General features: G+C 36.0%; 1 protein-coding gene across 8 annotated transcripts in view; it reads left to right on the top strand.

Annotated features, from left to right (window-relative positions):
• Klhl24 (kelch like family member 24) overlaps positions 1-13800 on the top strand; it is a 57792-nt gene that overhangs the window by 628 nt on the left and 43364 nt on the right. For 4 of the 8 annotated variants that reach the window (XM_071615143.1, XM_027951443.2, XM_027951439.2 and 1 more), the window contains exons 2-3: positions 6237-6298; positions 11479-12459. In XM_071615143.1, the coding sequence (XP_071471244.1) occupies positions 11540-12459 (920 nt within the window). In that variant the 5' untranslated portion in view covers positions 6237-6298; positions 11479-11539. Of the gene's footprint in view, positions 1-931; positions 3463-6236; positions 6299-11184; positions 11311-11478; positions 12460-13800 lie in introns of those variants that run through there. The other 4 variants (XM_071615145.1, XM_027951440.2, XM_071615144.1 and 1 more) reach the window with 3 other exon arrangements.

Here is a 13800-nt window from a genome sequence, read left to right on the forward strand (position 1 = left end):
CGGGATCAAGGTGGGGTACCCAGGGCTACGGGCCAAAGGAGCCCCGTTAAAACGATTGCGAAATGTGCTCGGCACTGTCACCTGACCGTTACCCCCGCCCCCGCCGCCCGCGAGCCTTTGTTTACCACGCTCGCGACCCGGCCCGCACCGGGAACCCGGCCGTCCCCTGAGAGCCTGGCGGGCGGGGGAGCGGGCGTTCCGCGGGTGGAGTCCCCGCCTCCCCTCCCCACCTTCCCACCACTCCAAGCCTCGGCGTCTTAATTTAGTTCCCAGTGTCCCCGCCCCAAGTTCTCGATGCCCAGGGCCAAGACTCTTAAGGCGGCCAGGATTGGCGCCTGCGGCGATTGTGGGTGGGGCCCGGCGGCGAGTTCGAGTTTTTGTTGGCGATCGTCACGTTGCTAGGTGGGCCTGCCCTAGTCAGTTCTTCCCGCCCCCTTGAAGGTGATCTGGAGGACGCGCGGGAGCGCGCCCTGGCCGCTGTGGGGCCGGGCGGTGGGGGTGAGGGCGGCGCGCGCCCCCGTGCTGGCCGCCAGGGGCCTCCGCGGTGGCGCTGGCTTCTCGCGGTTTCTGTAGGCGGTTCTGGCCACGCAGCTGACTGCAGCTGCGTCCCGCCCTCCGAGGACCGGAAAATTAGCACCCTGTAACTGCTGTCGCTTTATCTGCCGAGATGGTGCAGAGGAAGTCCTGCGAATTTGTTCTTGCCTGTTCTGTAAACAGGGCTTAGATGGCTAAATACAGGGCACGTTTTGGGGGGCTTCGCGGTTACCCCTGAGGCAGTGACTGTTCACAGTTGATTTAAGTGGATTTTAATGATTAATTGCTTTTGTTGGCAGCTTCATAAACACCATCTTAGTATTTGCAGCCACAGACCTTTTTAAATCCACCAGCTGGTTGATTTTTATTAGGTTTGTAAACTAGATTTAAAATGTACACATTGTCTGTTAAGACCGTTAATGGTTAGATTGAAAAGATTGCTTTAAAAAAATGATGGTTTGAGGATACGTCCCTGAAAATTAAAGATTCTTATATAACCCTGCTCAGATGAGTTATTTTCCTCCTTCCGGGGATTCTAGCTCACATCAATGTTTGAGCTAATTCAGTTTTGAGAAGGGAATTGCAGATGTGTTTGAAAACTGTAAATTAAGATAATAAAATCTGGGAGGCCAGTTTTAACCATAGTGTATTAAAGGTGGTTTTCTTAATCTTTTGAGCAAATAGGGTACTTGGGTTTTAACAGATTTTCTTTTCTGTAAATCTGTAATAGTTCACCCAAGACTTAAATATATTTTTTAAAGAAAAAAGATGGAGCTCTCCTGGGTGAAGCAGGAATTGAATGTGAATCCTTCTTATTGGTTATACATTCTTAACATATTTTAAAAATTCAAGTAGAGATGGCTGCACTGGAATGAGCAGCTGCTGTGATCCGAACTCCCTCATAAGTAGTGCATGGAAGGCATTTAATATATTTAAACAAGTACAAATGCAACTAACCTTTCTAAAAATTAAAGCCACCACTTGATAAAGACCTTTTTATTTAAACAAAGCCTTATGACTTAGTACCTGAACAGGAAGAAGAAATAGTATCCTGAGTTAGGGCTGTTGTCAACTTTATCTTAAACTTTCCTGTTTTTTGTCCAAGTTGTTAAAATTTTAACAACACACACACACACACACACCCTCCTGGAGATTGAACCCAGGACCTCCCATGCTAGGTAAGCACTCTACCATAGAGCTACATCCCTAGCCCATTTTATTTTAAGACAGGGTCTCTAATTGGAGCTAGCCTCCAACTTTTGATCCTCCTGCCTCAGCCTCCGGAATTGCAGGAGATATAGCCTGCAGTACTGAGCCAGGCTCAATATACTTTTTTTTTTTAATATTTATTTTTTAGTCATAGGTGAACACAGTATCTTTATTTTATTTTTATATGGTGCTGAGGATCAAACCCAGTGCCTCACGCATGGTAGGCGAGAGCTATACCTCTGAGCAACCCCAGCCCCTACTTTTTTTTTAACTTCCTTGTTTTTCTGCCATTTCATGAAAACTCAAAGGTCAAGTCTTTGAAAAATAAACACTACAATATATCCCGTTAGTGATATCAGTTGTTTTTGTAAATACTTTCCTCTTATCTGGAAATTTAGGACCTCTTTTTTTTCAATAGCTATTTAAGTATGTTGTACAATGAAAAATGTGAGTAAAATATAAATATGAAAAATACAACCTATATGATTTTTTTCTTCTGTTATGACAACAAGAAAACATTATACAACAACTGTATGTTTTAAAATCCCTAGCCTTTCTGTCATGAAAAACATAATAAGCAAGGTGCCAGGGTGCATTCTTGTAGGCCTAGCTAATACACAGGCTGGGGTGAGAGGGTCACTTTAGCCTAGGAAATCAAGAGCAGCCTAGGCAGCAGAGTCAGACCCTGGCTAAAAAAGGGGGTTGGGGGAAGGGACATGGAGGGATAGTGAGAGGAAAAAAAGAAACAAGACACAGAAGAAAAATCAATAGCTAAATTTTTTTAAATCACCCAAGAGCTATAATCTTTCAGCATTTGGCACATCTTAATACTCAAATTTGTGTTTTAAAATGGCTAGGCTTTGCTCTTTACCGAAGTTTCTAAAAGTTATTTCTTTTAATAATTTGTGTCACCACTAAGGTAAGTAAAAATCACTGTTTGGGGCTGGGGAAGTGGCTCAGTATTAGAGCATTTGCCTGGCATTTGTGAGGCCATGGGTTAGATCCCCAACACTGGAAAAAAATAAAATCACTGATTTACAAGTCTGACTCTGCTGCCTTTTATACATAAAAAAACTCATTTAGCGTACTCAGATTTCTCAAATTTGTTCAAGTGACAGAGTTTCTGGTGGCACCTTGCAGATTTAATTCTAATAAACAACAAAAAACAGTTTTGCTAAAGAAACCATAACTATGTCATATATATATAGTTTTTCAACTTTGTGTGTGTGTAACTGGGGATTGAACCCAGGATGTTCTGCCACTGAACTACATCTTTAGCCCCTTTTATTTTATTTTGAAACAAGGTGTTGCTAAGTTGCCCGGGCTGGCTTCCAACTGCCTTAGCCTCCTGAATTGCTGAGATTACAGGTGTTCGCCACCATGCCTAGTAGTTCTTTCAATTTTAAAATTAAAAAAAAAAAAAAAAGCATTTAATACTACATGTCAGCAGGATAAAGCCAAATGACATTAAATTTTTGTGTCAGATCTAGTGAGAAACAAGAATAGGCCCAGCAGGTATAATGTCTGATGGTTCAACATTCTTTTTTTTTTTTTCCCTTACCTTCCTTTTAGGGGTTGGGAAGTATTCTCTAGTCAAGTTTTAAGACAGATGAACATGGTAGCACACATCTGTAATTCAAGTGGCTCTGAAGAGTGAGGCAAGAGGATCCCAAGTTGGAGGACAGCCTCAGCAATTTAGCAAGACCTCTCAGCAACTCAGTGAGATCCTGCCTCAAAATTAAAAAATATATATATATAAAAAATTAATAAAGACTGGAGAAATAACTCAGTGGTAAAGAGCCAGAGCCCATAGGTTCATTCCCCAGTGCCAAAAAAAAAAAAAAAAAGTTTTAAGGCAAGGGAGAGAAACACTTGGGGGGGATTCAGTTTTTTCCTTGTGCCTTTGAAGACAGTATTCTTTTTAAATTATAGAATCATTGTTTAAGCTTCCTATATTTTTCACCATCAGACACTTTTTAAATTTTTCTCTCACCAAAGTGTATTATTTATCTAAGATTCTAGTTGACATAAGATAATCACTAGTTATATATCTAGCAAAAAACTAAAGATTTTAGTTGGTTTCAGATGTATCTTAAAGGGCTAAATCTGGTCTTGGTGGTTCCATTAAGAAACTGGAAATACTGAAAATTTCTTGAAGACTGGACTTTAAATATTGATTTTGTAAAACTTGCTTTAGGAACCACTTCTCCAGAATAATAACTTTAAATTGAAAATTTAACAGAGCATATTTATAATTTTTAAAAAGTAGTCATCAGGCTAGGAACTGTGATACATGCCTGTAATCCCAGTGACTCAGGAAGCTAAGGCAGGAGGATTGCAAGTTTGAGGCCAGCCTCAGCAACATAGTGGAGCCCTGTCTCAAAATGTAGCTCAATGATAAAAGTACCCATGGGTTCAATCCCCTGTGTCCCCCCCCCCAAAAAAAAAAGTGGTCATCAAGAGCTATAAGTAGCTTAATGGTAAAGCAAGTAGTTAGTCACCACACGTGAGTCCCTGGGTTTAATTCCCAGCATTGAAAGAAAGAACAGTGGTCATCAAATAACTAAATTAGTTATGAGACACTAGAGTGAAAAAAAATCTGAAGTTTATAAAAACTGCTTGGTTTTATATAGTATGGCTTCTTTTGAATTACTGTATATTTTCAAAGATAAATCTCTTCTTGATATTTATCCTTTTTTTTTTTTAATCTTTATTTTGTTTGTTTTTATGTGGTGCTGAGGATCTAACCCAGTGCCTCACATGTGCGAGGCACACGCTCTGCCACTGAGCCACAACCCTAGTCCAGTAGTTAACCTTTCTTGTTGCTGCTGTGTTGTTTTTCATCCGTGGTTAAATTTAAGAAAATGGAGTAGTATAGAGCATAGCATGTGGATTCACTACCACAAGATGTAGGGGCTGTGCTAATCAGGATGTTGTTGGTTTCCTATGTTTTTTGATAGTCTTTAGAAGGCCCTCATTAATCCATACTATCTTTATGGCTGATAGTAACTTCTTTGTTTAGAATTCCTTTATTCTACAGGAAAAAGAATCTTGTTGCATTATAACAATATGATAGATCACTTTTGGTATTACATATTCCTTAAGACTGTACTCTGACTTACTCTGGCTCTTGGCCTTAGAAGGTCAGTATTACCTACAAGTCCTGCAGAAAATGTCCAGGTGAATTGCCTTGCCCTTTCTACTCTATAAGGTATCCTTCTAGACTAGATGAGTCATGCTTCAGAAGGCTCTCTTGCAATTTGCACCTGTGTTGTCTGCTAGAGAAATGCTGAGAATTTGAATCTATTTTAGTATCTGTCTTGGAGTTCTTATTTGATTCTGGTCTTAGCCAGCCCTGCAAGGTCTGAAATTGGATCTGAATCCAACATTTGCAATCCCATTGCCAGGCACAGACTAGGGTATCTATAAATGTTTCTGGAATTGACCTGAATCTTTTGATTGACTCAGGATCTAATTGTCCACTTGGAAACACTTACTTAGCCCCTGTTTTGACCAAGTTACAATATTCTTTATCAGGGGTGCCTGTCAGACAGACTTCTGAAAATGAGGAAACACACAGGATAACACTCAGACTGGATAAAAAAAAAATGTGTATATATGTTTAAGAAAAAATCAGTTGATAGTTTATATTTGGTTTGAGGGTCAACTTTTGAATTTGCCTGAGCTTGTCTAGAATTTACGAGTTCTATTTATAAAAATCTGGGCCTGAAACCAGGGCCACTTATATTTAAATACTCTTGCTATTCTGTGCACAGCTCGAATTTCTGATATTTTCTCTTTTAAGTATTCCTCACCTTCCCTTCCACCAAAATAAATAAATAAATAAATAAAAGCAGTGAATTAGTCAGTTGCTATAGGCATTATGTCTGTAAGGTTCAACAAAGCAGAAGAAATGCACATTTACATATCTCAAAAACAATTATTTAATAAACAGATTATATATTAAAATTTTAATTAAGGATTTTAAAACAGGTTTTTTTTTTTCATGAATTCTTGAGCTTTTCTCATTGGTTTCATAGTACATAATATATAGTAGCTAAACTGTTTATGTCTGATAATATTGACAGACTGATAATTTTTAATGGCACCAAACTCAGATGAACATCAATTTCCAGATATTCCTCAAATATTCAAAGCACAATTATCACAGCATATGTAGTTTTTCATCTCACTGCTACATTTAGCTTCCTGTTGCCTTGAATGTTTGTTTATTCATCTTTTACTCAAGAAATCTTATTGCAGGATAAAATTGTCAAGTAAGGAAGCTGATAAATAAGAAAACTAATCTGTATATCAAAGAGCATAAAATTATTAATCTGCTTAAGGAAGTGTTTTTCTTATGACTTTCTATGAAAAAGTGAGCTTCCAGTTAGAAACTAAAATCTATTTCAACACATTAGTATATAATGCTAATAACTGTACTTAAATAATTAATATTTGATTTATATGTATCTGTTCTCCATTTATTTTAGGTGTGGAAATTAAAACAACATAAATATTTTGACTGAGGGCTTTGCAAACAAATGCTAAAAAGGTATATTTGTAATATTTATAAACTATCTAAACATTGTTATTAGAGAATTTAAGCCATTTTCCTTTCTTTAGCCAGGGATTTCTTATGCCAGTCAAAGTAACAAGGAGCAGTTCTCTCTATTATATCATAAAGAAATGCCATGTCACAATTATTTCTGTTGCTAAGTATTTAGCCACTCCTTTCTGTTCTTTCCTGAGAGCCTCAGTTCTTCTGCGTTTTTCTCCAGTCTTGGAGATACCAAGATACATTATTTTCACTCATTTTTCTGGGACCTAGGCCAAATACATGTAATTTTATATTTACCTAGCAATCAGAAAGTAGGTCTGTCACATGAGTTCTACAGCTGAAAATAAATCCTAGAATGTCCTTAACCAGAATAATCTTAAGAAAGGCCATTCTTTTCAAATGAAGAGTGTAGCTCCAGGAATAAAACTCCTAAAAAAAAAAATGAGGGAAATGAAGAAGGAAATACTAGCTTTTCCTGATAAGTCATGTAACTTTGGCAGCTAGTGAGTGTCTTGACAGTGTGGTCACACTTGTGCTCACTAACATATCTCTATACAACTTTCAGTCATTATTTTTCTTTGGAACAAATATGTTCCTACTGTTTTATCCAGAGATTCCTAATTACTTGTTTACTTTTTCCTGGTAAGAAATAATTATGCTTTGATATTTGCAAAATTTTTAGAAGAATTCACTGTGTAATCTTCTGTTTTGTTTGATTAAGTATGAGTTCATTTTTAAAATTTTTTTTAATTGTTGATAGAACTTTATTTTTATTTATTTATATGTGGTGCTGAGAATCAAATCCAGTGCTTCACACATGCTAGGCAAGTGCTCTACCACTGAGCTATAACCTCAGCCCATGAGTTCATTTTTTATAAACCTGGAATCTATATTTAATACATACTTTGATACATGATTAAACTTTTGTTTTCCTTTTTAACCATTTCTGGTTAAAATTAAGTACTTTATTTGAATAAAGTGGAAAGGTTAATAAATTACACCTGGAAGCCCAAAAGATGCATTTTGAAATACATCCACATTTCTAAGATGCTTCTGTGCAAATCCTTTACCCGGTCATAAATAGAGTTCTTATTTAGTGTTGTTTTGGAGACTGGTTAATGGAGAGTTCTTAGGAAGTCCAGAGAAAGCAAAAATATCCCCCAAAATCATGAGATAGTAGGCCATAGTTGCTTAAATGGATCTATCTGGTCTATGAGATTGCCTATCTTCTATACAAAGCAGTAAACAAGTGTCTTATTGCCATTAACCACTTTGTAATCAGGTGATTTTATGTGTTCTAATACAGAATTCTCAGTTGGAGAATAAGACCTCTTTTATCAGTCAGTAAATCAAGGAATCATCTATGAGAATAAGGGACCGAAAATAGTAAAAAGACCCTTAACTCAAAGTTTTAATCAGTCTTATAGTAATACTTAATTCACTCAATATGTGCTTTTGTCAGCTTTTTTGCAGCTGTGGCCAAATGACCTGCAAGAACAACATAGAGACAGAAAAGTTTATTTGGTTCTCAGGGTTTTAGAGATGGCCAACTCTATTGCTGTGGGCCCAGAAGGACATGGCAGAGGAAAACAGCTCAGAATATGGCAACAAGGAATCAGAAAGCTTTGCTCACCAAAGGCATGCCCCCATGACCTACCTCCTCCAGCCATGCCCTGCCTGCCTCCAATTAACACCCAGTTAATGCAGTCAAGTGGATTAATGCACTGATTCAGTTAAGGTTCATAACCCAGTCATTTTACCCCTAGACTTTCTCGCATTATCTCATACATGAGCTTTTGGGAGTCACCTCAGTCTAAACGATAACAATATAGTGTCACCAAATTTTGATACAGTAAGGTCATCAGACAAAGCAGAATGTCATTTCACATTATTTTCCTACTTATCCATGTTAGCCAAAGGGAAATTCTTACAATATACTAATTTGTTTTGATTTCAAACACATTTCATTGAAAGTTATAAAAAAAGAAAACTATAGCGAAAGAATGGTCAAAAAGTTTTTATTATTGTTAACACCAGTAATCATGCAGCACTAGTCACAGTCACAATAGCTTGTACAAATTGCTTAAACTTGAAATGTAATAAGAATTTAAATTAGATATTATAAAGAATAAGTTCTTGATTTAGACAGCTGACTTGTGGGTATTCAGTCATTATTTGAACTTATATTAGTAAAGCATTAAGATTGAAATATGAATTATATTCCATGTCACCACAGTTTATCATAATTGAAATGTTCCCCAGTTATCACTTGTGATATTACATACTTAAGTTTCAACAACAAAATTAACATTCAGGCACAGGGGGATAGATTTTGGTGTATAGAAGTATCATTGAAGATAACTTTCAATTAAGACCATAATTTATATTTATTCTCCTGCTTAAGATGAAAAGTTCCGTATGGGAACTTGGAATTTGGAAGTGACTCTATGCACTGTACATGGATTTTTAAAAATTTTTATTCTTTAGATATTCATGACAGTAGAGTACATTTTTACACATTATACATACATAGAGTATAAAATTAGGATGCCATTCTTACGATTGTACATAATGTGGAGTGTCACTGGTGGCATATTCATATATGAACATAGGAATGGTATGTCTGATTCATTCTGTCTTTCCTATTCCCATCCCTCCTTCCTTCCCATCATTCCCCTTTGTCTAATCCACTGAACTTCTATTCTTCCTTCCCCCTACTTAACTGTGTGTTAGCCTCCGCTTATCAGAGAATGTACATGGATTTTTAAGTTTTAAACCATGTATAAATGTATGTGCACATGAACATACACACATTTACATGGGCAACCATAACGCAACTAGTTAGATGACCTACAATGAGGCAAATACGAACTCTGTATGTAATCAGTGATAATAAATTTTAAAACTTAATCATAAGGTTGGGGGTGTAGCTCAGTGGTAGAATGAGTACAAGACCCTGGGTTCAATCCCAAGCACCAAACAAACAAAGCAAATAATAAAATACTTTAAACTCAGATTATCTTTATTCATTTAGGTAATTTTCTCTGTCAAATGAGATAAAGACTAAAGTAAAATAATAATCTTTTCATATGGGATCACATTATTACGATTCAGAGGCAGGATGCTGGTATCTCAAAAGTCCTAAAATGACTGAAAAGTATAATGCTCTTTGGTCTCCTCTAAGAATTCTGGCAAAAAACAAAAACAGGAAGTTCTTGGAAATCTACCAGGTTACACTTGATTAACTGTTAGGATCTGTGACCTAACAAGAATAATTTAGAGAAGGAAAAACTTACTTTAGCTCATAGTTTCAAAGGTATCAGTTCGTGGTCCGCTAAGTCCATCACTTTGGATCTGAGATGAGGCAGAATATCCTAGCCGAAGGACCCAGTGGAGGAAAGCTGGTCAGCTCATGGCAGTCAGGAAGCAGAGAGAAGGAAAGATGCTAGGGATAAAATATAAACCCCAAAGGTACATCCCCAGTAACCTACTTCCTCTAGCCACACTCTACCTGCCTACACAGTACAGTAGTCCTTTCCAACTATTAATCCATCAAATGATATAACCCACTGATTAGGTTATAGCTTTCATAATCTGTTCATTTCACCTCTGAACATTCCTACATTAATAGGAGCTTGGCAGGGGAGGCATCTCATATACAAAGCATAACAGGAGCTAAAAATCTGTTTGATGCAACCACAGAGGTTTTATTTGCTATATGAATTAAAAAACAAAACAGAAATGTGGAAAGAGAATAAAACAGGATAAAGATGATAAATAACATGGAAAAAAAGAGAATATATAATAGAACAAGTTATTCCTGATTTTGTTACTACATATTTACTTCTTTGTGCCACTTAAGAATTTTTCAAATGTGGTACAATTTAATACATAAAAGTATATACAATATATACAGTCTTATATTAAGATTATTAACTCTCAAAGCTCAGTTTTATTTGCAGCTTATGAATATAGGATGGCATCTCATTTTTTTAGATTACCCACAAGGTCCTTTAGGTACCTTCTTGTTGCTACCATACTTAGGCCTGAAATTCTGATTGATGAGATATTTCAAGAAGTTGGAACTTTTAGAAGGGGTTGTGCATAAGATTGTGAGGCTATGGAACTAGATAAGCATTACTTCCAGTACTATTAACTCAATTAATAATACATTTTAAATCATGTATCATTTTCTGGAGATGTGGAAAGAGAATAGGAGCAGAACTCCCTTAAAATTAGCATCATAGAGAACTGATGTCTGTAGCCAAGCGCCTAAATCCATTGGTTACTTATTCACAGTCATCTTTGGGAATCTGTGGGGTGTTTCTTATTAGCGAAAGGGAGGATGGCCATGAATGTTTTAATTTTTTAAAACAAAGCACTACCTATTTATAGTGGAAATTTTGAGGAAAATAGAGAAGGTAAATAAATCACTTAATTTTTAGACAGATATGCCTCCTTTTCTATCCCTAGATGCACTACTATATAAATTTTTTATTAGCATATGTTTTGCGATCTACTTTTTCATTTACTATCTGGCTAATACCTCACCATGTCAATAAGTAGCCTATATACTTTACAATGACTACATAGACTGTGTTCCATCTTTAAGATATTCTATGGTTTATAATCTATAGTAGGGCTGTTAAGTTGTTTTAAGTATTTTCTATTAATATGGCATTGAACATCTATAGATAAGACTTTCCATACAATCTTGTTTATTTCCTTAAGAGAGATTATTAGAGATGTGGGTTAGACAGTATATATATTTTTAAAGTCTGTTGATATATTTAGATAAAATTCTTATCCAGCAATGCTGTATTAAGATAATAACTATTTATATTAGGATCAAATTCTTCATCATTCTGACTTCTCTGTAGTCCGTCAGTAGAATGAAACCCAACTGTAAAAAGAGAGACAGAAAGTTACTTACAATTGAAAAACACATAGTATCTTTTCAGCTGGGGAACTTCAAGACTACAAATTACCCTTAATGTTCTAATTAGGTAAATACAAATTTTTCTTTTATTAATGGTTGTTAAAACGAGATAGTCTCATATACCCTACGTGAAATTTATTAATCATGTGGTTTATATATTTACATCAAAATGAAATTATGTAATTTGAATATTGAATTTTTTACATATTGAAATTCTTTCCTTTTTTTATTTTAGACACATAAAGAAGACCCCTATCAATCATTTCTCAACAATTATATAGTCAACTAATGTAACAATGGTACTAATATTGGGACGCAGACTAAACAGAGAGGATCTTGGGGTGCGTGATTCCCCAGCAACTAAGCGTAAAGTTTTTGAAATGGACCCTAAATCTCTGACAGGTCATGAGTTTTTTGACTTCTCTTCAGGATCATCCCATGCTGAAAACATACTCCAGATATTTAATGAGTTCCGAGACAGCCGCTTATTCACAGATGTTATCATCTGTGTGGAAGGAAAGGAGTTTCCTTGCCATAGAGCTGTTCTTTCAGCCTGTAGCAGCTACTTCAGAGCTATGTTTTGTAATGACCACAGGGAAAGCCGAGAAATGTTGGTTGAGATCAATGGTATTTTAGCTGAAGCCATGGAATGTTTTTTGCAGTATGTTTATACTGGAAAGGTGAAGATCACTACAGAGAACGTTCAATATCTCTTTGAAACCTCAAGCCTCTTTCAGATTAGTGTTCTCCGTGATGCATGTGCCAAGTTCTTGGAGGAGCAACTGGATCCTTGTAATTGCTTAGGAATTCAGCGCTTTGCTGACACCCATTCACTCAAAACACTCTTCACAAAATGTAAAACCTTTGCATTACAGACTTTTGAGGATGTGTCCCAGCATGAAGAATTTCTTGAGCTTGACAAAGATGAACTTATTGATTATATTTGTAGTGATGAACTTGTTATTGGTAAAGAGGAGATGGTTTTTGAAGCAGTCATGCGTTGGGTCTATCGTGCTGTTGATCTGAGAAGACCATTGTTACACGAGCTCCTGACACATGTGAGACTCCCTCTTTTGCATCCCAACTACTTTGTTCAAACAGTCGAGGTGGACCAATTGATCCAGAATTCTCCTGAGTGTTACCAGTTGTTGCATGAAGCAAGACGGTACCACATACTTGGGAATGAAATGATGTCCCCAAGGACTAGGCCACGCAGGTGAGAAGATTTACAAATATAGATAATAAAATTTTTTAAAATAGTTTTAAATCTCCTGAATCCAAACTCAGTGTAGTCATTTATTTGTATAGTTTACATGCAGTTTTTGTACAGTTGAATATTTATTTTGGATTATGTAAATAATGAAAAGGAAGACTAGTGAAGACTGCATTCAACAATGCATTTTTTAAAATATTGTTTTGTAGTTGTAGATGGGCAGAATGCCTTTATTTGTTTATTTTTATATGGTGCTGAAGATCGAACCCATTGCCTCACACATGCTGGGCAAGCGCTCTGCCACTGAGCTACAGCCTCCACACAACAATGCATTTTTTTTTGATAATGTTGTCCTGAGCTATCAGAGAGTGTTACAAAGGGTCTTTGCCACTGTGCTTGTCTCAACATATTACTACTAATTTCTCTTAACCTTTGTAAGACCTCAAACCTTTCCACTTTTCTTTCCAAGGAATTTTTGAATACAGAGTAGCTAAATGGTAGGCTCCCTTAAGAGTGAACAAATTATGTTATGTGGGTGTATGAATTTGGCACAATGAGTCCACTGTTATGTATAATCATAATGTACCAGTAAAAATAAATTGAAGAAACAATAAGCTTGCTTACTTAGACTGCCTCTACTTATTAAAAACAATTTGCACATCCACAGACTGACCTTTGTCCTCCAAGACTGAACATGGAATTTAGAGGTGAAGTAAGTAAACTGGTATGCAAAGTGAATTCACAGATGTAAAATTCAGGTCTCCAACCTTTTATAAATGCCATAGTTACTATATTTAATGTCAGTCTCAATTTTTTAATCTTTTTTCTGATATGAAATTATATCATGCTTTAGAACTTGTGCAATTTATTAGCATTGCACTGTATTTGTGTCTTCTTAGAAAAGGTTATTTCTGTAAAACACCTTTTGATTTTGATTGACAAAATATAGAAAAAATAAATTTTCATGCCTTATTAATAGAAAAAATACTGTTAAAGTTTATTATTAATAAGCAGAAAATACCTATTTTGAGAAGCATTCCAGAAGAGAAGTTTTTTAATATTTTTCTGACAAAGCTAACATTGATGTTCAGGTTTTTTAATTGTAGCTAAAAAATAGCATAACAGTTATCATCTTACCTATTTTTAGTTGTACAGTTCAATATTATTAAGTATATGCACACTGTTGTGAAATTGGAATTTTTTCCAGCATCTCTTTTTTTTCTGTAAATTTACTACAGCATATAAAACCACATTTTTAACTTTCATTTTAAGTGCCATTGTTACTCATTATGTCATGAAATATTCTATTTTTTAAATCTAAGCTAGTTTGGATGTAGCAAGATT

The sequence above is a fragment of the Marmota flaviventris genome, chromosome 8, assembly GCF_047511675.1.
Source record: "Marmota flaviventris isolate mMarFla1 chromosome 8, mMarFla1.hap1, whole genome shotgun sequence".
NCBI lineage: Eukaryota > Metazoa > Chordata > Mammalia > Rodentia > Sciuridae > Marmota > Marmota flaviventris.